Source organism: Onychostruthus taczanowskii, unplaced genomic scaffold (genome assembly GCF_017590055.1).
Source record: "Onychostruthus taczanowskii isolate IOZ18803 unplaced genomic scaffold, ASM1759005v1 scaffold84, whole genome shotgun sequence".
Classification (NCBI taxonomy): domain Eukaryota; kingdom Metazoa; phylum Chordata; class Aves; order Passeriformes; family Passeridae; genus Onychostruthus; species Onychostruthus taczanowskii.
Window position 1 is genome coordinate 2,306,274 of NW_024506332.1, and position 23,265 is coordinate 2,329,538.

A 23,265-nucleotide genomic window follows, 5' to 3' on the forward strand; every position below is an offset into this window, starting at 1 on the left:
TCCATCCACCCAGCCATCCATCCATCCATCGCTGCCTCATCCCTGCATTCCTCCACTTCTTCTCTTTCTCCCCGTCCCTCCTGGGCTCGTCCCCACGACCACCCCTCTCCGTCCCTCTGTGCTTGGGGGTTGGGGGCGCCCACCCCCGCACTGTGCAAGGCCACTGCTGTCCTCAGAGCCCGCAGAGCCCGGGACGCTGGTGGCGAGTGTCCCAGGCACATCCCCGGCCCAGCCCAGCCAGCCCTGCCCCGCTCCTTGGCTAGGGGAGCAGCACCGGGGGGGCCCGTGGCCCCCAACCTCTGGGGCGGGGGTGCCACTGGGGTCCCCTCCCACCCGGAGAGGCGACACTCGTCCTTCCTGGGGGTAAAGGCTCTTGGACCTCCCGCGGGGCACCGGGACCCGCTCCCGGTTCGTGCCCCCGCAGTCAGCCCCGCGGGGTGACGTCACGGCAGTGCAGGGTGACGTCACGGCCGCGGAGAGTGACGTCACACTCGCCCCGCGCTGTGCTGCCGGCGGCCGCCGGCAGGGGGCGCGCTCGGCCACGGCGGGGCCCCAGCGAGCGCCGAGTCTCGCGAGATCACCGCGCATCTCGCGGCGGCGGCACGAACATGGCGGCGGCAGCGGCGGCTGAGGGCGCCGAGCCCCCCCCGGAGCCGCCCCCGGCCCCGGAGCCCCCGGCCCCGCCAGAGCCGCCCGCCACCGACGCCGAGACCGGGTATGTCCCTCCCTGGGCGGGCCCGTGGTACCCCCGCGCTCCCCGGGCCCCGCGGGCCCCGTTACCATGGGAACGCGGATGGGGGTCCCGGCCCTCCCTCAGTCCCTCCCTCCCTCGGGCTCCCGCGGCCCGAGTCCCGCCAGGCCCCGGGTCCCGGCTCCGCTCTGATCTCTGTGCCCTGGCAGGGGGGACGCCGCCATGGTGGATGCCAGCGCGGCCCTGGAGACCGAGTCGGCCAACGGGAAGGAGCCCCTGGTAGGTGCCGTGGGCACGGCGAGGTTGGTTCAGCCGCAGGGCAGCATCCCTTAGCGCCAGCGCTGCTTCCTTAAAGGGTTGTTTTGGAAGTTAAATCTCCGGCCGTGCGGCTCATCCTCACGAGCGGAGTGTACAAAACAGCTCCAGCCTGCAAGCAGCGCGCCGTGGGTTAGGGGAAAGGATTTATTCCCATGGTGGCAGACTCCTGCCCGAGCCCCTGTGCTGCCTGTCCCGGGCACTGCTGGATTCCTGGCTCTGCTCCGCCTCCAGGACGCTGCCGGGGACGGCGCCGAAGCCATGGATGCCCAGGGGGGCTCGGGGGACGAGGAGAACGCGCGGCAGCTGGGCGAGATCGAGTTGCAGTGTGGCATCTGCACCAAGTGGTTCACAGCTGACACCTTCGGCATCGACACCACGTAGGTGATGGGGCTGGCAGGGCAGCACGGGGCTTTAGAGTGCAGTGTTTGGAGTCTCAGTTCCTGAGGAGCTGCCCGTGTCCTTGAACGCTTGGGAACTGGTGTGTTGTGTAAATAAAGCTTTGTCCACGATAAAGCACCCCCGTGAAATGCTGCTGAGCCTGTAAGATGTCTGTGGTTTTAGGGAGGGAAGGAATACTTGGGTTTTAAGCTGGAATAGTTAGTTTCTTAACCCAGTGTAGTAAAGAATAAATAATTTTCTTTCACTCCAAGAAGAGCATTGAGGGGCTGGAGAGTGTCCAGGGCAGGGAACAGAGCTGGGAAGGGGCTGGAGCTCCAGGAGAGGCTGAGGGAGCTGGAAAGGGGCTCAGCCTGGAGAAAAGGAGGCTCAGGGGGGATTTTGTGGCTCTGCACAGCTCCTGACAGGAGGGGACAGCCAGGGGGGTCAGGCTCTGCTCCAGGAAACAGGGACAGGACAAGGGGAGGTGTCCAGGGAACCCCTGGAGGTGGCACTCAGTGCTCTGGGCTGGGGACAAGGTGGCCATTGGGCACAGACTGCACTCAGAGGGCTCTTCCAGCCTCACAGGTTCTGGGATTCGTTAGCCTGAAACAATAATTGCAGTGTACCCAGCCCTGACAGAGCTGCCTTTTCCTAGGTCGTGTCTGCCCTTCATGACCAACTACAGCTTCCACTGCAACGTGTGCCACCACAGTGGGAACACCTACTTCCTGAGGAAACAAGCAAGTGAGTTTGGGAGCAGCTTTTTGGGGGATGTTTTGTGCACCTTCATCTTGGAGGGTTGGCTTTGTCTGAAGTCAGTGGGTGGGCTCAGCTGAGACTTTCATAAAATGAGCCAAAATCCCATATTTACAACCACGCGTGGCTTCTTCTAAAAGTGTTTTGCTACTGATTTATGAAGGTGTTGTAACTGGTTCAGGAGGGCTGAGTCAGGACAGAATTTAGGGAGGTTTTGCAGTTTCTCAGGGTGATCACTGTGCCTGATCTTCCCTCCAAGTGTAATTGCAGGCCTGGGGTGTTTTGTTTCTCAGATCTGAAGGAGATGTGCCTTAGTGCTCTGGCCAACCTGACGTGGCAGTCGAGGACGCAGGACGAGCACCCCAAAACCATGTTCTCCAAGGATAAGGTCTGGCTCTTTGGCACCTGCCCCGGGCTCACAGCACTGCTGCTGTCAGCAAGAGCAGGAGCTCACACAAATGCTTTCTGTTCCTGCAGGATATTATCCCCTTTATTGATAAATACTGGGAGTGTATGACAACACGGCAGAGGCCTGGGAAAATGACTTGGCCCAATAATATTGTCAAAACCATGGTAAGGATTGAGGGTAAATCCCTGGAAGAATTCCCACAGGTTTGGGTTTCTGACATCTGTGTGTGCTGAGGGCTGGGCTTGGAGCTGCAGGGTGAAGGCACTGATGCTTCTTAGGCACTGATGTACCTAATGCATATTAATGGAAACTACTGGAATTTAAACACTTGTTAATGAATTTGTTATCATCTCACCCTGTGTAACTAAAACTCCTTTGTTTTAGTGTAAAGAAAGAGATGTGTTCCTGGTGAAAGAGCATCCAGACCCAGGCAGTAAAGACCCAGAGGAAGATTACCCCAAATTTGGGCTTCTAGACCAGGTATGATGGGAGACAGGAGGAAGGTGGGGAGCTGAGAGGGGGGTGGGTTCCTCTGGTACCTTTCTGCTCAGTCAAGGGGCACATCTCTGCTGTGAGCCTGAGCTGTGCCAGCAGTGGGTGAGTGCCCTGCTGAGGCTCAGAGTGTTCCCTTTGACCAAGTGTGCACAGCAGAGTGTTTGATCTCCTGCAGGATCTTGCCAATATTGGTCCAGCTTATGACAACCAGAAACAGAACAACGCCGTGTCCACGAGTGGAAGCTTAAATGGCAAGTTCTTTACTCAGAGGGCTTTGGGTATTTGGGACTAAGCTGCATTTCCCAGTCCTCTGGGGATCTGTGCAGTTAAACTGTCCTGTGAACTGTGTGCTTGTGCTCAACAGTCTCACTGTGCCTTTTTATAGAAAGATTAACTTTGTGTCTTGGGAAGGTTCAGCCCTTTCTTTACTGTGACCAGATAAATCAAGATGCTCGCTGAAGGCTGAGCTTGTCACTTTGCTCCTAGAATGGTTTTAAATCATCTCCTTGAGTTGTTCAGATTTCCTGTTTCCCATCTTGCTGAGGGTACTCAGGGCAGCATTACTGCAGTAAATTAACTGTTAATTGGTTTATATATTAATAATCTGTATTGAACACATCCCAGTAGTACAGACAGGAGGTATTTGGGTCTTTTTAAGGCAGGTTAGAGATATCTCAGGTGTGTTGTTTCCATGTCATGGTTGTTTTTTATTTCATTTCTGGGAGACTGACAAACATGTGGTGCCACTTCTGTTCTTGCAGGTGGAGCCTCTCTGGGAGGTGAATATTTACCTTTCAGCTTCTAAAACTTAAGTATTGCTGTTTGCAAAGCTTTTCTTGCTCGGTTCTCTTAGAAGCCAAAGTCAATCAAAAATGAAAGCGTGCCCTGATGTGATTGCAGTTGGACTTCAATACAAACCAGCAATTCCAGTCTTTAATCTTAGTAGTTAGAAGCTTTTAATTGCCATATTCTGCCCTACTTGACTGGTTTAAAGGTTTTGTTTGTTTATTTTACACTTATGTTTATTTTTTCTGTGTCAATTGACCTGATGTTGTAGTTTTAATGCTTAAACAATTGATCTGAAATTTACAGTGCAATGGTTTGTTGGACAAATAATTGTTTTTTTTTTGGCAAGTAATTGCTGACAAACTGGAGAGCCTGAATGTTTGTTTGCACTGAAATCAGGGAGTGCAGCTGGATCAGGTCATGTTTGTGCAGAATATGGCATTCCCTGGATGGTTTGGATCCCTTACTCTGTAAGGGAATGCTGGTAATGGAAGAGCTGACTGGATTTTTAGTTACCACAGGAATGTGGTTTGTGCAGGTGTTTATCTACAGTACATGAAATTCTCATTGTTTTCCTTATAAATCAGCAGTGATATCTTTGAAAATAGCAGGATTGTAAAATGCATGTATGATTTAATTTATTAAAACATGCTGATATTAATTTGATTAAGTTTGACACGTAGCTTTTCCTACCCTCAGTTTTATTACTGAGTGCTGAGTTCAAACTGATTTGCTGCTCAATCATAGAACTGATTTCAGCAGTACTGAAGAGAAACACCTCTTGCTTTTCCTTTTTCCTCAACTCAGGTGTATTTTATTTTGTAGATGGAAATGGAACATTGAGTGCTTGTTGCTGGTTGGTGTCAGTGCTCCTCCAGCACAGGGTCACCGCGTTGGTGGCTGTGCTGTAGGGTGGGTTTCTGCTGCTTCTGCAGAAATAGATTTGGGCTGTGACTGGAATCTCCAATAATAATAATTATAATAATATCAATGCCCCTGAAGTGGATCCCAGTGCTGCTGCCTATAAATCTTCTGATGACAGAAAAGATTCTTAATTCTCACCTGAAAAGCTCAGATTGAGCTTGTTTCGCTGCTCAGTCTCCTTTAGCTTCTGCTCCAAATTCAGACGCCTCAAAAGCTGACCAGAAGCCACATGAAAGTCGTGGCCTTCGCTGTGCTCGTTGGCAGTGAAGTCTGGTTCACAGTAACTGTGCCAAAGGCACCTGAGCCCACGAGCTGATTTGGTTTGGCTGCTGTGCCCTCTCTCCCTGGGGATCCCGTGCGGGCGGGCGCTGGCGAGCGGCAGCTCCTGAGCGGGCCTGGTTTGTGTGTCCAGGGGGAATGGCTGCCGGGGGCAGCGGGAAGGGCCGAGGGGCCAAGCGCAAGCAGCAGGACGGGGGCACCACGGGCACGGCCAAGAAAACACGGAGGTGAGAGCAGAGGTGCCGTGGAGGGGCAGGGATGGGCACGGGGATGAGTGTGGAGATAGACATGGGAATGGCACAGGGATGGGCGTGGGCATGGCACAGGGAGGGGTGCAGGGCTGGGTGTGGAGATGGACACAGGGTTGGGCATGGGGATGGACACGGGGATGGCACAGGGATGGGCATGGGGATGGCACAGGGATGGGTGTGGAGGTGGACACGGGGATGGCACAGGGATGTGTGTGGAGATGGTCACAGGGATGGGCATGGCACAGAGATGGATGTGGAGATGGACACGGGGATGGCACAGGGATGGGCATGGGGATGGCACAGGGCTGGGTGTGGAGATGGACACAGGGATGGGCATGGGGATGGCACAGGGATGGGTGTGGAGATGGACACGGGGATGGCACAGGGATGGGCATTGCACAGGGATGGGTGTGGGGATGGCACAGGGAGGGGTGCAGGGCTGGGGGTGGAGATGGACGCAGGGATGGGCATGGGGATGGCCCAGGGATGGGCATGGCACAGGGATGGATGTGGAGATGGCACAGGGATGGGCATGCGGATGGCACAGGGATGGGTAGGGCACAGGGATGGGGGTGGAGATGGACCCAGGAATGGCACAGGGAAGGGTATGGGGATGGGCATGGGGATGGCCCAGGGATGGGCATGGCACAGGGATGGATGTGGAGATGGCACAGGGATGGGCATGCGGATGGCACAGGGATGGGTAGGGCACAGGGATGGGGGTGGAGATGGACCCAGGAATGGCACAGGGAAGGGTATGGGGATGGGCATGGGGATGGCCCAGGGATGGGCATGGCACAGGGATGGATGTGGAGATGGCACAGGGATGGGCATGGGGATGGCACAGGGATGGGTAGGGCACAGGGATGGGTGTGGAGATGGACCCAGGAATGGCACAGGGAAGGGTATGGAGATGGGCATGGGGATGGGCGCAGGGATGGGTACCAGTCAGGGACAGTGGCACTTGTGATGCCCTGAGCTGCCTCCCAGCTGTCTCTGCCCTGGGTGGGTGTCTGGGGGTCACTCCAGAGCCCTGTGATGTCACTGATGATGTCATGGATGACTGATGGGTCACAGGCTATAAGTGATTTGCAGTGGATGACCGCTCATTTCACGGAGACACGAGTGTGCAGCATTGAGCACAGGGACAGCTCTGCAGGGGCTGTGACAAGTGACAGCACCTGGAGATGCCAGCGTGGTGTTTGTGTGTTTCAGTGACCCGCTGTTTGCTGCTCAGCGCCTGCCCCCCCACGGGTACCCTCTGGAGCACCCCTTCAACAAGGACGGCTATCGCTACATCCTGGCCGAGCCCGACCCCCACGCGCCCGACCCTGAAAAGCTGGAGCTGGACTGCTGGGCAGGAAAACCAATTCCTGGGGACCTGTACAGAGCCTGCCTGTATGAGCGAGTCCTCCTGGCGCTGCATGACCGAGGTACAGAGCCTGTTAGTCTGTGCAGCCTGGGTTTCCTTCCAGAGGCACCAGTCAGAGCTGTTTCAGCTGCCCCTGCTCTCACAGGTGCAGAACTTAAATCCACCTCTGCGTGTTCACTTGCCTTTTGACATCACCACGTTAAAAATCACAAGTGCATGCTCTTGTGCTCCCCTGCAGCTCCCCAGCTGAAGATCTCTGACGACAGGCTGACTGTTGTTGGGGAGAAGGGCTATTCCATGGTGAGGGCCTCGCACGGCGTGCGCAAGGGAGCCTGGTACTTCGAAATCTCCATGGACGAGATGCCTCCAGACACAGCTGCCAGATTAGGCTGGTCACAGCCCTTGGGTAAATAATGTTACAAAGCATTTCTCAGCAGGTGCTCCTGCTACACTCCCTGTGCTCACCATGAAGCATTTGTTTCTACAGGGAACCTCCAGGCCCCTCTGGGATACGACAAGTTCAGTTACTCCTGGCGCAGCAAAAAGGGAACCAAGTTTCACCAGTCCATAGGGAAACACTATTCCTCTGGCTACGGACAGGGCGATATCCTGGGGTTCTACATCAACCTTCCAGAGGATACTGAGACAGCCAAATCCCTGCCTGACACCTACAAAGACAAGGTGAGGTGCAAGTTCACTGTTGGATTAAGCATTGGCAGGTGGAAAACTGGAAAATGGCCTCACTCGTGCCCCTTTCCATGCATCCTTCCCATCCTGCCTCTCGGTACCTCTGTGGTTCGTGGGGGAGAGGCCCAAGGTGTTGATCTCAAGAAAGCAAAATACTCCTGGATGGGATTGCCCACATCTCCTTTCACCTTCCCCTCCTGGCTCTGAAATGTCTGAGCTGTGGGAATCACTTCTCACAGGTACTCTGACACCAGGCACGCCTGGCCCTGAGCAGGGCAGGTAACAGGTTTCAGGCTTGTTCCTGACATTGTTTACTGCTGTTTCAGGCTTTGATCAAGTTCAAAAGCTACTTGTACTTTGAAGAGAAGGATTTTGTGGACAAAGCAGAGAAGAGCCTAAAGCAAGCCCCTGGAAGCCAGGTGAGTTGTTGCTGTCATTTCAGCACGTGCCTGGCCTGAGTGAAAGGGAGCAGGCATTAATCTTGTCAGGGTTGCTGTGTCCTGACAGCCACCATCAGAGGGAAAACCCTTCATTTTTCAGATCATATTCTTCAAGAATGGTGTCAGCCAAGGAGTTGCCTTTAAGGACATCTTTGAGGGGGTTTATTTTCCTGCTATCTCTCTGTACAAAGGCTGCACGGTAAGTGAGGGGTCTTTGAAAGGGAATTCCTAAATGCATCAGTTTCACACCCAAAGTGTGTTCATGCACTAGGTGTGGGCACTCAGGGAGTGTGCCAGGTGAAAAGATGGGAACCATTTTAGTGACTCTGGAACAATCTTGCTGTTCACACACGTAACAAGATTATCAAATTGCTGAAGTAACATCAGCAGTGTTTGTTCCTGTGAGCTTGCACAGGGTGTGGGGAGGCTCAGGAGTAGGAAGGGACAAGGACAAAGAACTAAAGAGATTTTCCTAGATTTTTACATGTGATGAAAATGTATGTTCCACAGGTTTCCATAAACTTTGGACCATATTTCAAGTATCCACCGAGAGACATCACTTACCATCCTGTAAGTACTGAAGCTTCTCCCCCCATTTGAGAGCCTCATTGTTTAAATCAGAGATGTTTTGGTGTGATTCATGCCACACCTGTACCTGTCCTTCAGTCTCACTACCTGGACAGTGTAGCCAAAAGGATTGTGTTTAAAATATATATAAGGACAGATATCCAGGTGCTGTTATCTTGTTCCTCTTGACAGACTGTTGCCTGTGTTGGCCTCATTTGTCAGTAAGGGGACTGAATTGTTGTTGAAGAAAACACTTGGAATTCCTCCCCTGCCACTACTGTTTTGAGGAGGAAAACAGCTCTGGGCTGTGTGGTCCCTCCTTGTCCAAGAGTGGAGCTAACTGTGCTTCCCTCTGCAGATGAGTGACATGGGCTGGGGGGCCGTGGTGGAGCACACGCTGGCAGATGTCCTGTACCACGTGGAGACAGAGGTGGATGGCAGGAGGAGCCCACCCTGGGAGCCATAAACCCCAGCACCGTGGAGGAGCATCCATCTCTCTCTCAGTGATCAGCCAAGGACCGAAGAGGCTGAGGTGGATGCAGCCCTGGCTGACAGGTGTTGTGTGTGTGTTCACAGCTCCCCACTGCCCCAGGAGGCAGGTCTGGGGGGTTCTGTGCTAGTGTGGGGCCTCTCTGGGAGCCCCCAGTCCCGTTAGTGTCACTTGCTGGAGAAGGGGGTGTTGAAGAACCTCCTCCCGGGGTGTAGCTGGACCTGCCAGGTGTGGCTGCAGTGACCCCTGTGCTCAGGAGTGTTTGCCTGATGGTGACCAACAGCTCCCAGCCAGGATGGCTCTGTTGGAACAACACAGCTGCATGTAAGACTGAAATTTGGGCTTCTGTCCAAACTGTATTTTTTTTTCCCCACAGACTGGAAACCAGTTTAAAAATAAAGGCTTTAACTCTTCTTTTTATTCTTGTTTTTGTCTTGTAAATTGTTACAAGTGACATTGAAACTCAAAGTAGCTACACTTAGAGATCTTATGAGCTGAAGATCTCTGTGCACAGGAGTTACATGGGTCCTCCTGCTAATGATCATCATTGCACAGCTCTGGGTGAATAAATAATTTGACATTTTTTATGTGTTGGTACAGGAAAAAAATAAATTAGAGCTGCTTTGATGGGGAGAGGAAACGAAATTGTTAAGGGCTGTGTTTGAGCTTTGGGAGAGTAAAATTTGAGGTTCAGTCAGGCTTGTGTTTGCCTCACTGAGGATGTACTTCCCAGTCAGCTGTCTCCCTAATAACTAATTAGCTCAGACCTTTAATTGTAGACAGCACTAATTAAAGCTTTATTTATTCATTGAAAGCAATTAGGGAGGGTGGAGTTGGCTGACTGGTTCAGCACGTGCTCAGTTAAGCAACTGCAGGAATTCAATTTTTAGTCCTGCACTTACACAATAAGCTTCAATAAATAAACTGATTATAACTACATATTAATTAGTGGAATCGGCTGTTAAAGGCCTTGGCCAATTGAAGTGACAAGATTCCATACTTGGTCCCTGAAGGGAGCCCTGCACAGGTGGTCAGCAGGCCGTGGTCAGCAGGCCGTGGTCAGCAGGCTGTGGTCAGCAGGCCGCAGGCACCGGCCGGGCCAGGCGCTGCCGCAGGTGTTTGGCAAAGTCCACCTGTGTCTGGGACAGGACCTGGTTGATGATGGTCTTGGGTAGCCAGCCCTGGGGAGGAGCAGACACAGCCTGTGAGCAGAACCGGCCTCCCCCAGAGCCCCCAGCTCCCCCCAGCTCCTCCAGCCCCAGGTACCTTGAGGTCGATGCTGAGCAGCCAGGTGAGCCTGGTCTGGGAGGGGCTGCCGGGCAGCGGGCGCAGGACCATGCAGGTGGGACCATTCTCAGCCCTGGTTGGGGAAAGAGGCTCAGGTCAGACCCAAACTTGGACTTTTCTGCCTCAAAAATGCACTTTGGGCTTTCTGCAGCAGCTCCTGCCGCCCATAGAAACCCAGCGACCCTGAGCCCACAGTGCCCTGAGGGAATCTCCTCCCTGCACAGGCTTAACGGGGCTGAGCAGGGGGTACCTTATGAAGCCCTCCTGCTCGGGCATGGCCCCGTAGGTGGTGGACATCCCAGCCAGGACACAGGTGGAGCCACGTCTCCTGGAGCACCGCACGCTCACAAAGTCCCGTGGCCCCACGATGTTCCCGGGGGTCGCGGCCGCCTTCTCGTGGGTGATCACCGTGTCCTTCCCAATCTTCTCCAGAATCTGCAGTTCAGAATTAAAACTTTCATTTGAAGTGTTTAGTGCAAGCACTGCTAAAAGCTGCCTTTGGTTACCAGGTGTTCAGATACAGGGTCTGACAAAGAGTTGACAGTGACAAAAACTCCAAATACTTGCTTGCCCCCAGGTGAGAACTGTTTACAATTCCTGAGTGAAAAGCTATTCCCTTACTGCCTCTCTGATTCCTTGTGCCTTGGGGCTATTTCTTCCCCAGATCAGCCCCATTTTCCAGCAGAACTGGCAGCTCCTTGCAGGAAGTGCCTTTCCTGCAGAATTAGTCACACAGGAGCTGCTCCAGACTCGCCTCTGCTGCAGAAGCAACACAGATACTGCAAAACCTCCTCTACATCTGCAGCAGGAAATGGACAGAACACAGAGCTGGGACAGCTCTGACACACATCTCCTACCCTGACTTCTTTGACGTTGGGGTTCCAGTCTCCCATCTGCTCCATGTTGTCCACCAGCTCCCCGTACACCCTGTCCAGGGGCTGGTCCACCACCACCTCCAGCCGGAACACCTTCCCCACGTCTGGCAGCACCTTGCTCAGCACTTTGTCCCCGTTACCCTGCGGAGGGGATGGCAGAGTTACCACCAGGGCTGCTGGCAGGGGGAGGGGCTGCAAGGCAGCACCACGGGGCACAGCACCCACCGCCACTGTCTCTGTCTTCCAGTCGTCCTGGTCCTCCAGGATTCTGAGGGATTTCTGCAGGGCCTCCTCTCCTTGCTTGATGTAAGACATTTCCATCTCGCTGAAGGGTTTCTCCTCCAGCCTTGAGCCTGCAGACAGAGGCAGGGCTGAGCAAGAGCAGTGTAATGTGCCAGATGAGCTTTATCTACACCAAATACCCTTCTCTGTCCCCATGGGATGGGGATTACACCCAGTTCCCTGCCTTTGGTTCTGGAGAAGCATAGCCCATCCTCAAGCAGGTTTTCCCCCAGCCTGTGAGGGTCTCCCACCAGCAGAAGGAACAGACCCCTCAGGTGTCACTTACTGAGCAAGGAGCTCCTCCTGCGCACCTGGTGGATCCAGGCGCTGGGTCCTGGGCTGCGGCTGGCCAGCCTGCTCAGCTCCTGGCTGATGGCCACAGCAGCTTGTCTCCTCAGACCTGGGGAGAGAGCGTGTCACCCACCAGCACCACACAGCCCTTACTGTGGGTTTTTCCCCCATTTAAACATACAACATGCAAAAGTCTCTGCTTGTCACCATCTCGGTGTCCCTACAGGCACAGGGAGCAGCTGGTTGCCATCACACTGCCCTGGGGTAGGCTGTCCTAAGCAATCCTGAGCTTGAGCTCCAAGCCACTCAGCAGTAAAAACACTGAGGAGCATCATGCAGGTGCCCAGGAAAGAGCATGGAAATGGATCTACAAAACCCTCCCAGCCAGAGGGAGTGTGACCCAGAGCTGGTCACAGGGACATAAGCCAGCCCTCAGGCCCCAGTGACAGGGCTCAGGGTTTCAGGGACAGTAAATCAGAGAACCCACCATGCTACGGAGCGGGGAGAACATCGCTGAGGCCCCAGCCACCACTCTGAGGAGTTTAGGATGAAAGAGAGCCCTTTCTGGAGCCTGTGACCCAACAGCAGCTTCTCTAATAAACTTTCGTCAGAAACCCTAACTCTGCCTGTGACAGCAGGGAGAGAATCCCTGAACCCCAGGCAGCTAGAGAGGGACTGTCCCAGCATTATCCTGCCCCAAGCAGTAAGACAGGGACTGTCCCAGCCCCATCCTGTCCCAGACAGCCGAACAGGGACTGCCCTAGCCTTGTCTTGTCCCAGACAGCCGGACAGGGACTGCCCCGGCCCCATCCTCTCCCAGACAGCCGGACAGGGACTGCCCTAGCTTTGTCTTGTTCCAGACAGCTGGACAGGGACTGCCTTGGCCTTGTCCTGCCCCGGGCAGCTGGACAGGGACTGTCCCGGCCCCATCCTGCCCCAGACAGCCGGACAGCAGCTGCCCCGGACTCACCGGTCATGTTGCGCAGGTGGCGGTAGGAGATGGCGGCGCAGAGCTTGGACGTGGCTGGCAGCATCTCCCTGAGGGGCTGGAGCGTGGGCTGGGCAGCGGCTGTGGCGGTGGCGGTGGTGGTGGCAGTGGCCGGGCGGTGGCGGTGGCTGTGGCCGGGCAGTGATTTTGGAGGTGGCAGCGGCTGCGGGGGTGGCCTCGGTGGTGGCCGCGGTGTCCGTCCGTCTGCGCCGAGCGCTGCTCTGCCCCGGCCCCGCCGTGCACGGCCTTAAGTACGCGGGGCTGAAGGATTCTGCCCCGTCAGCCGCGAGATAAGAGCCGTCAGTGCGGGCCGGGCCCCGCGGGCCAAGGCCGGCCCCGCTCCCCGCGCAGCCGCGGGCAGCGCACGGGGCCGGGGGCGTGAGGGGAGCCGGAGCTGCCCCGGCCCGGGGGCACGGCGGGCAGAGCCCGAGCAGCTCCTGCCCTGCCTCGCAGCCATCCCTGCCGGGACAGAGCACGGCACGCGGACCTGGAGCAGAGCTGCGACAGGGAACAGGTCAGCGCAGTCACACCGTCATTAATGCTGCAAAAGTCCTCCAAGTGATCGAGTCCAGCCTTTGATTGGTAACGATGGATAATGAGGGATAACTTTGGGTGACACCATCTCACTGCACGACCATTGTGGAATGACGAGCCAGGCTGAGCCTCTGTGCACAAGAAGCAGGACAGCCCATAGGATAGTGAATTATAAATACACTGCTGAAGTGAGGGGCAGCCCCGGCAGCCCCCAACTCCCAGGCCCCGTTATCTGCCCCAGCAGTGGGACACGGCGGAGCAGCGATAACGCTCAAGGCTGAAATGACATTTCTGGGATGAATTACGGCCTGGAGACCAGCACTCCCAGGAACCTGTGAATTACAGCTGCTTCCTTTGACGTCAGCCCCTGCACCCTCCTGCAGGGAGCCTGACCTTGCTCCCCAATTCAACAGCTTGGCCCGGGGGGAGGTCACCCCCTCACTGCGCCAGCAGCCCGGCCCCGGGGAGCCCTTTGTCTCCCCCTGCCTGTCCCCAGCTTTTCTGAGATGATTTGAGTCCCACCTGCGTTCCAGAACGCTCCTGCTGCTCCCCAGGATGCTCCTCTCCATTGCCAGGGCTGCCATTCTCCACCGTGTGCCAGGAAACACCTCAGGCTCAGGTCAGCACCGTGGGGTTAGAGGGAGGTGCTGGAGGCACCAGGAGCTGCACTATCCCTTTACAAAACCTCTGCTGGGACCTCCTCTTTGCAGCCATGCTCCCACAAGTGTGATTCCCGGGTCATGCCACAGCTCTCCCCACCTCTGGGCTTCCCCCACCTCCCTGCACACATGGGGAAGGTTTGGAAGCCCCGAGTCTCAGCCAGGAGTGCCCAGCCCAGAGCTCTGGCCAAGCACACACTGACAGGCCTGGGACCACCAGAGACACCCCAATATTTTGCTCTGCCCCAGCCCTTGCAGGTCCCCCTGCCCTGGACTGAGGGCACACAGCCCCGGGGGCCGGGAGCCCCTGGCTGTGAGCGATCCAGGACTGTTATCCCAGATGGAGCCGCCGCTCCCAGCACGAGGCCTCGGCACAAGGACACGCAGTTGTTTGTGAGAAGAACCAAAACAAGGCACGCAGAGCCGCCCCTCTGGCTCCAGGCTGGAGGGGCAGGACCCCAGCTGTGCCCTCAGGAGGGGACACAGGCACAGCCACACCGTGCCACAGCACGTGAGGAAATGCTGCAGGTGACCGGGCCCCAGAGCAGGACACAGACCCCAAAAAGGCATCCAGAACCCTCAGGGGGATCTGGTTAACTGGGACACCCCAGCCCCCACAGCCCCCTGAGGGTCCTGCACAAAGTCACCACACAGCTCCATTTGCATTCACTTAACAGGGCTTGAAGTACAAAGGCTCACAAATGTACAAAACGTACAAAAACCAAAATGATGCCAACCAAAGGCACTGGAGCTTCACTGGGGCCTGAAGGCTGAGGGAGCAAGGAACCCTGAGGCTGCCCTGAGCCCCCCTTGAGAACATTCCCCTCTCCCTGCCCATTCCCACTGCAGGGGCTGCAGCAGGGCAGCTCTGTCGGGGTGACCCCGTCCCTCCTGCAGCACAGGAATGTCCCCCCATTCCAAGGCTGAATTGCTATTTGGAGAGCACAGACAAACCACAACCCCCGGTGCCACAGAGGGCACACCCGACGCCCTGATAAGATAATGGGCTCCAGAGCAGCAAGAATGGGTCCATGTCTTGACACCCACCAGCTCCTCATGCCCCCCAAACCCTGGGCTGCAGGGCTGGGACCCCAGCACTGGGGCTGGGCAGCCCTTGCCTCCCCCCAGCCACCACGGGCATCGCTGTCCTGATCCCCCCTCACCCCAAAACGCCCCCAAAGAGCCATCCCTGCCTGCCAGAGAATTTCCAGCCAGAGGCGCCAGCTCCATAAATGCTTTTTATTACATTTTATTAGAACAAGAAATAGCATCTCCTTGTTTAAACCTTTGCTACCCCCAAACCCACAACACCCACTCGAGCCCAATGGGGCAGGAATGTTTCCCCCCAAAGTGAGTGGTCCCTGGGCCAGTACTGGCCACAACAGCTGTGTCAGGACAGCTGTGCTCAGCCCCAGCAAGCACAGCTGGGCTCATCCTCTGTACCCCCCAGCATGGACCCTTCACCCAAAGAGCTCCCACTGCCCAGGGCAGCAGCCCCAGGTCCCACAGGGATTGTCCCTGCTGAGGTTTGCCCTTCCCTGCCCGCACCCAGCAGGCTCCTGGGGCCTGGCAGCTGCCCAAAGGCAGCCCCGAGGCCAAGGACTCTCCTCCCCACGGAAGGGCCGGGACACAGCAGGGCAAAGGACTCTCCAGCCTGACACAGCTGCAGCAGCTCCCCCAACACGGGCTGAGCAGGAGCTGGAGCTCCAGGCTCTGCCGTGCCCCAGGTGCAGCAGCTCTTCACCAGCAGGTAATTAGTGGGTTCAGCTGGTAATTAGCAGGCTCAGCTGCAGGAGAGTGGCACAGCCTGGCAGGGAGTGGCACAGCCTGGCTGGGGGGTACAGGGGTACCCAGGTTCTGCTCTCCATCCCAGATCAGGATCTTGCCACAGGCTCCAGCATTCTCTTGGAGTGAGCCCAGCCCCTGGCTGGACCAGGGGTCCCATCTGTCCCTGCAGAGCACACGGAGGGGACAAGAGCTGGCCTGAGGGGTGCTTGTCCCAAGAGAGGGGAACTGTCAGGACCAGAACAGCAGAAAACCATCGATGTCAGGATCAAGGATTTATTTACATGTCAAGGAAAACTCTCACCCAGAGTCATGTGAGGAGGAAAAAGCAAACAAACCCAAGGAGCAGTGATTTGCCTCCCAAACACAAATGCTTGCACTCCCAGTGCGCTGGGCCCTCCTCATCTCCTTCTCCAGAAGGAGACTAAAGGCATGATTTGTGTACAGTTACCAGCACCACGGAAAAGACAATCTGAAAATGAAACCCGCCTTTCTGAGGCAGTCTGTGCCTGCCCAGGCAGGTCCTGGAGCAGCCCTGGCTCCCCGCAGGGAAGGGGCAGCCCCTCAGTACTCATCCAGCGTGTCAGCCCGCGGCACCGAGAGGCCGCGCTCCTTCAGCGCCTGCACCTTCAGCTTCTCCGACTCCTGCTTGGCCTGCTGCTCCACCCGCTGCTCCTCCAGGATCTCCTCGATGGACACCTGCTGCAGAGGTGTGTCGCTCTCCTTCTCCAGGTCCTGCAGGAGAAAGGAGCTTTCAGCTCTGCACAGCACCATCACCTGAGCCCACGCGCCTTCCACACAGTGAACGGTGGGGCTGGCAGGGAACAGAGGTGCTGGAAGTGCTCTGAGGGGTGGGACGTGGGCAGGGATCCCCAGCACAGCCCTGGGAAAGGGGCTCCCGAAGCAAACAGCGCTCGGCTCCTCCTGAGCCCATCCCAGACGGTGCCCGCTGGGGCAGAGCCAGCAGGGAGGTAACAGGCAGGCAACAGTGCCACCCTCCAGCAGTGCCACACAAGCTGGAGCTTCCCCACAGCTCCCTCTGCATTGTTCTTCCTCCTTGTGTCATCCCAGAGGGGCTGTGGCAGCAGGACGCAGCCCTGCCCTGCAGGCTGGCCTTTCTGTGGTGGCTCAGCCCTGGAGGCACCTCCAATTCCAGCCCAACACAACAGCAACCACATTTCACAGCAGACAGACACACGGACAAACCACAAACCCTCCCAGCCCGGGCCCAGACTGCAGCGGGAGCTGAGCACTTACAATTTCCCCCAGCAGCACCACATTCTCGCCCCTCACCACGAAGATGCCCCGAGGGATGTCCCCATACTTCTTGCCCACGTGGATGCGCTCCACGGTCTGGTGCAACACCAAGTTTGCTGCAGCAACGAGACAGACAGAAAAACAGCGACGTTCCACCGTGAGCTGTGGCTGTGCCGTGCCCCCCGTCCCACCGGAGCAGCGCTGGCCGTGCCCGGCACTCGGTGGCTGCCCGGAGCCGGGCCACTGAAGCCACCGACGCCACTGAAGCCACAGGAGATGATGGCGATGCTGGCGCTGCAAACTCCAGCAAGGACGGAGGATGAACATCACCCAGCTCCTGCTGCCCAAAAAGCGACGCAAATCCCCAGCGCTGGATGCACCGCGGGACGGGGCGCGCCCGGCTGCGGAGAAACCCCCGCGGAGCGCCAGGTCCGGGGCACAGGACACTGAGCTTCCACCCCCAGCACAACCACGCTGGAAAGGCAGCACGGCTCCCTCCTCCTCCTCCTCCTCCTCCCCCCCATCCCCGGCCGTACCGAACTGGTCGATGCTGCGCAGGTACCCGATGAGCGTCCGGCCGTCCCGCAGCAGCACCAGGTGCTTCTCTGCGGGAAACGAGAGCGGGGCGTCGGGCACGGCCCCCGCGGCTCCGCGACAGCGCCACGCGGGGCCGGAGCGCACGGGGGGCGGCTCGCTACGGGAAGAGGGGTCCGGGCGCCGCACGGGGAACCGGGGGGCAGGACCCGGGGGAGCGGGAGCTCGAGCCCCACGGCGGGGCGGCACCGGCGGGGCATGGAGGGGACGGAGCGGGCCGCCCCGGGACACTCACTGTCGATGTCCTGGATCAGGCTGGCCGTGCCGGGCATGTAGTTCATGGTGCCGCCGCGCCCGCAGCGGAAGCGCCGCCATGCGCCGCTGCCGCCGCCGCCCCGGAACCGCCCGCGGCGGGCGGGGCCCACCCGGCGCTGCCCTTTTAAGCCGCGCCAGCCGTGCGCGCGGGGCCGCCGCCGATTGGCCGGAGCGGGAGGGGAGCGGCCGCCGATTGGGCACGGGGCGAGCTGGGGCGTGGCTTTGGCGGCGGCCATGGAGCCCCGCACGGCCGGGCCGGGCCCGCCCGCGGCGGCCGCGCAGGTAACGGGGGCGAGGGGCGGGCACGGCCCCGGGACGGACAGGGCCACGGGATCGGACACGGCCCCCGAGATCGGCAGGGCTCCCGGGGAGGGCACGGCCCCCGGGACGGAAACGGCCCCCGGGGCGGGCGGGTGGGCAGCGCTCAGCCCGGCCCTGCCCCGGTAACGGCCCGCAGGGCGGTCCCCGAGCGTCCGTGCCCGGAGCCTCCCAGCCCCGCCGGTTCTCGTGGCTCTGCTCGCGGCCCCTCCGGGCGTGTAACGGGGCGGAAAGGAGCGCGGGGAGGCGCTGCCTGCGGGGACATTTCTGGGACGCGTGTGCTGGTGCGGAGATCCCGGGAACGCGGGGAGCCCGGAGCCTGTGCGGAGCGGAGGGCCACGGCCCGGGGCTGGGCATTGCCGGGGCCGGGGCCGGGGCTGGGCATTGCCGGTGCCGGGGCTGGGCATTGCCGGGGCCGGGGCCGGTGCTGGGCATTGCCGGGGCCGGTGCTGGGCATTGCCGGGGGGGCATTGCCGGGGCCGGTGCTGGGCATTGCCGGGGCCGGTGCTGGGCATTGCCGGGTCCGGTGCTGGGGCTGGGCATTGCCGGTGCCGGGGCTGGGCATTGCCGGGTCCGGTGCCGGGGCTGGGCATTGCCGGGGCCGGTGCCGGGGCTGGGTATTGCCGGGTCCGTTACCTGCGGGGTTGATGACAGCTGGGTTTCGGGCTGCCGTGTAAATTCCGTGTTTGCCCTGCCGGAGCAGGCTCTGCTCTCCAGCCGCGATTTCGTTTGGTTTGGTTTGGTTTGGTTTTTCCTCTGGGCTGTCAGGCTGGTCCGGCCCTCCCATAAATCCCGGCACACAGGTTGTACAGCCTGCGCTCCGGGCAGCAGCTCAGGGTGGAGCGCTGCTTTGCCCGAAGGTACAAGGAGTCGTTCCCCGAGCTCCTGAAATCCTGTCCTTCAGCATCCCCTCTGCCATCAGGTGGAAACTCATGTTCCCTACACATCAGTTATGGGATGGATCCAGGTAAATCCTCGGATGTGCCATGGGTGTGCAGACCTTCCGTACAGAGACCCACACGAGCTGCAGCTCCAGGAGCTGAACACTGCCTAGCAGAGCTTATCTGTTTGAGAATGAGCAGGGAGATGAACTTCCCTGGAGAGTTTTCCACCCTCCCATCGGTGATGCAGTGCTGACATTGAATCCTCCAGGAGCTGCTCACTGTGAGGGGCTGCACACCTCCCCCTGAGCTCAGCCACGTTAGACCAGGAAAGCCTAAAACCAGGGCAGATCAGCTGGAGGAGGCTAAATGCTGCAGGAAGGGCCAGACCTTGTTCCTGGAGCACCGTGTCCCTGTCCCGTCACCTTCCCTGTGCTCTTCCCGTGTCCCCAGGCAATGGATTCTCCCTATGCCAACGGAGCCTACAGCCCCCCGTACCCGCACTACGCCAGCCTGCCGCAGGCACGGGGCTTCTACTGCTCGGGGCCCCCACGCAGCCCCTACCCCCCGGAGCCCGCCGGCCTCTACCGGCCCCCGTCGCCCGCTCCCGCCTGGAGCTACGTCCCCCCGGAGTGTCCCCCCGAGGGCTCGGCCCTCCGCAGGCAGCAGGTCCCCGGCTACTCCCCGCCGCAGGTAAGGGCACTGCCGGCTCACTGGCATGGGGCTGTGCCGGGGGGAGGTGGGGCTGGGGGTCCCCGTGGCTCTTGGGTGCCTTGTCCTGCCTGGTTTTGCTCTCAGCAGAACAGGTGGTCACGCTGTTCTCTGGAGACCCTGAGCTTTTGGGGTAGAAGAGCGGGAATTGGGCGGCCAACCTGAGCTGAGGCCGTTCTGTCCAGCTCCCAGGGCTGTGTGAGGGGGCAGGGCTGGCAGTGACCCCCTGTAACGCCTGTCCCAGGGCTGTGTGAGGGGACAGGGCTGTCAGTGACCCCCTGTAACCCCTATCCCAGCTCCCAGGGCTGTGTGAGAGTGCAGTGACCCCCTGTAACGCCTGTCCCAGGGCTGTGTGAGGGTGCAGTGACCCCCTGTAACGCCTGTTCCTGCCCTTGCAGACCCCGGGAATGCCGGTGCCGCAGTATCAATATGGAGACAGCAGCGCAGGGGTCACGGGGCAGGGCCCGGTGCCGCAGCCCCGAGCCCTGGAGGACACGTGGGGCCCCCACTCTGGTTTTGGGGTGCAGCCTCGCTACGCCTGGCCTGCCTCAGGGCACGGCAGCCTCTACGTCTCGGATTCACACCCGTCCTGGACCGGCAGTGGGGCTCCTTCCCACCCTCCCTCCTGGGAGGCACAGGGACAGGTGAGGTCCTGTTTGCATACAGAAGACTCAAACCTGTGGCTGGGATTCTTGTGAAGGACAAGATGTCCTGGGTGGGTCTTGAAATGGGTCTGACAGGCTTTCTCCGGGTTGGATCAGGAATTGACTCCATGGTTTTGGTGCCCAGGCAGTAGCAGCCCTGATGGGGGGCTCAGACTCCTCCTCTGGACAGGTGCCCCTTGCTGGGTTGGTGCTTTCTGACATGGGGAGCAGAGCACAGGTCCCTGTCCCCAGCATCCCCAGCCCTGTCCACCACTGGGTGCAGGTTGAGAGCAGAAACCCGTGGGTTGGAGGGAAATGCACTTAGAGATGTTCTCTCCCTCTGCCTGCAGGACTGTGTGTACGACAGAGCTGAGCAAAGCCCCAGCCAGCACAGTTACTACTCTGATGGCAACCAGCGGCACTCGGGGCCAGTGAACGAGCACAGGGGGGCCAAGCCTGCCCCGTGCCAGCCCCGGGTGCAGTACAGTGCCCAGCCCCAGCTCTACGACCTCGGCCCACGGAAGCCCATGGCCAGGAGCCAGGAGCTGGGCTTCAAAGCTGCTGAGCAGCCTGCCACGCATCCTGCAGCCCTGCAGCCGGAGATCCAGAGGATCCTCCACGTGATGGGGGAGGCTGAACGGCTGGAGGAAGAGGTGGATGAATTTGTAGGGAAAAAGACAGATAAATCCTACCGGCTGCTGGAGGAGATGTTGACCAAGCTGCTGCTGGAGCTGGATTCCATTGAGACTGGGGGCCAGGACAGTGTCCGGCAGGCCAGGAAAGAGTCTGTCCACAGAATTCAGGCCATACTGGAAAAACTGGAAAGAAAGGGATTGTGAAAGCACATGAGCCACAACACACAGCCTGTTGTTGAGGTTCCAAAGAGTTCTCTTAAATCTCAGCTCTTTCTGCTACGCACTATTGACAATGGAATAGCAATAAGCCCTGAGTTAACAAATCAAATCAAACCCACCAAAAAGCCAGCTCAGAAGCCCAGCTCCGACAAACAACTCAGCAAAGGACAAACGGAGAGAGGTTTGAAGCAGCAAAAGTATTTAATGAAGATGTTGAAGGAACTGGGCCAAGGATGGAGCCCTGTGGGGTTGTGTACAGAGTTCCCCAGGCCAGGCCCAATCTCTGGGTGCCTCCTACAGCCACAGCCAGTCTTCAAACACTCGTCAGATGTGCTGCAATGTGCAGCCACCAACCAGGACTCTGGGCTTGTCCTCACTGCCTGTAATTTCAGCTTCAGCTCCCTTGCCATGAGCCCCGTGTGTCCTCATAGGGGTTGTTTGGGTTTAGTGCACTCAAGGAGCAACACTGAAGTGCTGGAGGGAGGGACTGTGCTGGCACATGTCACATCCTGCTGTTCCTCCTGTGTGGTGCAGAGCCAGTGTGGGGTGTCCCTGTGGGCATGGCAACAGACTGGAAATCCCTGTTCTGCCACTGGAAAAGAGAAGCACAAGTCAAGGAAGGAACAGGGGCAGGATGCTTGGAAATGATGTCCAGGTCACTCGGGTCAGAATCCCCTGTTTCATCTCCCTCTCCATCCTGAGAGTTCTGTGTCCCACTGTGCAGCACCACGGGGAGAAAACAGCTTGGCCTGTTCCAGCCTCCTGGTTACCACCTGCACAGCACCTCACTGCTATGTGTGACGCCTAATAAACCCTGACAAGTTTCAAATGTTATTTTGTAATTGAGATGTCTCAGAGTCTCTTTTTCTTTCAAGAGAAGTGGTGGGGAAGGTTTTGTAGCCCAGACCAAAGCTCCAGCCTGGCTGTACCAATGAATAGAACATCTGAGGAGGCTGTTTTGGGGTGCCAGGGTGACCCATTGCCTCCCAGGCAGTGCAGATGCTCCAGGAGCCTCCAGCTGTGGCTCTAGAGCCAGTGTGGAAGAGGGTCTGGAAGGGATTTCGGATGCCTGAGGCTGGGAGTGCCCTGCCATGCCCTTTGTGCTGCCAGCCAGCCGAGGCCCTGGAGGCAGCTGGCAGCTCCCACATTCCCAGACAGGGCTGTGGGCACAGGACTGACCTTTGGAGCTCGTTGGATGTGTCCATGACCACACGTGGTCAGCCTGCACAGCGAGCTGGATGTCCTGGGACAGGGAAAGGCTCTGCTGCTGCTTTGTTTTGTGTCATGCAGGGAGCAGCCAGACCGAGCTGTTCCATGCTTCCAGCCTGGCAAGTGCCTCCTGGGGACCACTGGCTGTGTTGGGAGATTCATAATTCACAGTACTCAGAGAGTGCTGTCCTGTCACTGTGCTGGTGAAGCCCCCGTGAGTGCCACCCCTTCCCCCATCAGCTGCACCCATCCAGGTAGCATATTCCTGAGCAATATTGCTTGTCCCTGCCTCCTTGGCGGAGGGTTATGTAAATCCCTGGAGAAAAGCCCACGAGAGAACACGAAGAAGTGGGCTGGAATGGCAGGTTACCATGGCAGGGCGTGGGGATCCCACAGCTCCGTGGGACGGCGTGGCTGCCTGTGACACTCCAGCATCCCTGGGTGGGTTTTGTGTGTTTCCCCCAAAGCTGAGCTGGGATCAGGGGTCAGGAACACGTCCCACACCTCAGCCTGCAGGAAGCTCTGCTGTAACCCATCCCTGCCTGCTGCCTCTGCCTCCCCCACGCAGGACCAGAGTGTGTCACAGTCCGGATGATCCCAGTGGGGACGGTCTGACACGGGCAGGAGCTGTGTCAGCACCCTGCTGCAGGCTCTGCAGGGGCTCCAGCTGCAGAACTGGGGAGCTGAGCACTCCTGACCCTTCTGTTTTCCTCACCAGTCCCTGCTGTGCGACGCTGAGCACTGGGATAGCAGTTCCTGGCAACTGGTTCATCTTGCAGCATCCACTTGCAGCATCCACCCACATCACAACCCCCAAATTAGAAAGTCTGTCTCTGTTTATCGCTGGGCTCATCTCTACAGAAACCAAACTCTTACTCTGGGGTTGCCCGTTGCTTCTCCAGCGGTGCTGGAGTTTCTCAATCGCCACGGAGGCTAAAGTGTCACAGAGGGACTGAAAAACAAACATTAAATCAGCACCGCGTGGTTTCTGCTGCAAT

The 23,265-nt window shown here is 58.2% G+C and overlaps 4 protein-coding genes across 5 annotated transcripts; 2 read left to right on the top strand and 2 right to left on the bottom strand.

Moving 5' to 3' along the window:
• The first annotated feature begins 900 nt into the window (after positions 1-900).
• Positions 901-9,256, top strand: ASH2L (ASH2 like, histone lysine methyltransferase complex subunit). Of its 2 annotated transcripts, XM_041424891.1 has the most exons (16): positions 901-970; positions 1,241-1,386; positions 2,043-2,131; positions 2,437-2,531; positions 2,621-2,716; positions 2,937-3,032; positions 3,223-3,298; positions 3,809-3,826; positions 5,170-5,263; positions 6,503-6,720; positions 6,898-7,065; positions 7,147-7,340; positions 7,673-7,765; positions 7,887-7,985; positions 8,297-8,356; positions 8,712-9,256. In XM_041424891.1, the coding sequence occupies exons 1-16, from the start codon at positions 914-916 to the stop codon at positions 8,817-8,819; spliced, it is 1,707 nt and encodes a 568-aa protein (XP_041280825.1). In that variant the 5' UTR covers positions 901-913; the 3' UTR covers positions 8,820-9,256. The 2 variants fall into 2 exon arrangements, with proteins under 2 accessions (XP_041280825.1, XP_041280826.1); XM_041424892.1 differs by lacking the exon at positions 3,809-3,826.
• Positions 9,257-9,868: 612 nt separating this feature from the next.
• On the bottom strand, positions 9,869-12,625 carry STAR (steroidogenic acute regulatory protein). Its single transcript, XM_041424882.1, has 7 exons — positions 12,549-12,625; positions 11,574-11,687; positions 11,231-11,358; positions 10,988-11,146; positions 10,381-10,565; positions 10,110-10,203; positions 9,869-10,024 (listed from the first exon to the last, which is right to left on the bottom strand). Exons 1-7 carry the CDS (start codon positions 12,610-12,612, stop codon positions 9,917-9,919), a joined length of 852 nt encoding a protein of 283 aa, XP_041280816.1. The 5' UTR covers positions 12,613-12,625; the 3' UTR covers positions 9,869-9,916.
• Positions 12,626-15,806: 3,181 nt separating this feature from the next.
• On the bottom strand, positions 15,807-17,784 carry LSM1 (LSM1 homolog, mRNA degradation associated). The gene is made up of 4 exons (XM_041424887.1): positions 17,631-17,784; positions 17,338-17,406; positions 16,802-16,917; positions 15,807-16,279 (listed from the first exon to the last, which is right to left on the bottom strand). The coding sequence occupies exons 1-4, from the start codon at positions 17,674-17,676 to the stop codon at positions 16,109-16,111; spliced, it is 402 nt and encodes a 133-aa protein (XP_041280821.1). The 5' UTR covers positions 17,677-17,784; the 3' UTR covers positions 15,807-16,108.
• Positions 17,785-17,844: 60 nt separating this feature from the next.
• On the top strand, positions 17,845-21,900 carry BAG4 (BAG cochaperone 4). The gene is made up of 4 exons (XM_041424886.1): positions 17,845-17,932; positions 19,303-19,542; positions 19,959-20,204; positions 20,555-21,900. Exons 1-4 carry the CDS (start codon positions 17,885-17,887, stop codon positions 21,041-21,043), a joined length of 1,023 nt encoding a protein of 340 aa, XP_041280820.1. The 5' UTR covers positions 17,845-17,884; the 3' UTR covers positions 21,044-21,900.
• The last annotated feature ends 1,365 nt before the right edge of the window (positions 21,901-23,265 follow it).

What these genes read in the sequence shown, in the direction of transcription:
- ASH2L (XM_041424891.1), top strand. Translation starts at nt 914, where the DNA reads ATGGTGGATGCCAGCGCGGCCCTGGAGACCGAGTCGGCCAACGGGAAG. An exon ending in CCAACGGGAAGGAGCCCCTG is followed by an intron (nt 971 to 1,240) that starts GTAGGTGCCGTG and finishes CTCCGCCTCCAG; the next exon opens with GACGCTGCCGGGGACGGCGC. An exon ending in CTGACACCTACAAAGACAAG is followed by an intron (nt 7,341 to 7,672) that starts GTGAGGTGCAAG and finishes CTGCTGTTTCAG; the next exon opens with GCTTTGATCAAGTTCAAAAG.
- LSM1 (XM_041424887.1), bottom strand. Translation starts at nt 17,676, where the DNA reads ATGAACTACATGCCCGGCACGGCCAGCCTGATCCAGGACATCGACA. An exon ending in CCTGATCCAGGACATCGACA is followed by an intron (nt 17,407 to 17,630) that starts GTGAGTGTCCCG and finishes CGTTTCCCGCAG; the next exon opens with AGAAGCACCTGGTGCTGCTG. An exon ending in GCGCAGCATCGACCAGTTCG is followed by an intron (nt 16,918 to 17,337) that starts GTACGGCCGGGG and finishes TCGTTGCTGCAG; the next exon opens with CAAACTTGGTGTTGCACCAG.
- BAG4 (XM_041424886.1), top strand. Translation starts at nt 17,885, where the DNA reads ATGGAGCCCCGCACGGCCGGGCCGGGCCCGCCCGCGGCGGCCGCGCAG. An exon ending in CGCCCGCGGCGGCCGCGCAG is followed by an intron (nt 17,933 to 19,302) that starts GTAACGGGGGCG and finishes CCGTGTCCCCAG; the next exon opens with GCAATGGATTCTCCCTATGC. An exon ending in CCTGGGAGGCACAGGGACAG is followed by an intron (nt 20,205 to 20,554) that starts GTGAGGTCCTGT and finishes CTCTGCCTGCAG; the next exon opens with GACTGTGTGTACGACAGAGC.
- STAR (XM_041424882.1), bottom strand. Translation starts at nt 12,612, where the DNA reads ATGCTGCCAGCCACGTCCAAGCTCTGCGCCGCCATCTCCTACCGCCAC. An exon ending in CCACCTGCGCAACATGACCG is followed by an intron (nt 11,688 to 12,548) that starts GTGAGTCCGGGG and finishes CTCTCTCCCCAG; the next exon opens with GTCTGAGGAGACAAGCTGCT. An exon ending in GGAAGACAGAGACAGTGGCG is followed by an intron (nt 11,147 to 11,230) that starts GTGGGTGCTGTG and finishes TCCCCTCCGCAG; the next exon opens with GGTAACGGGGACAAAGTGCT.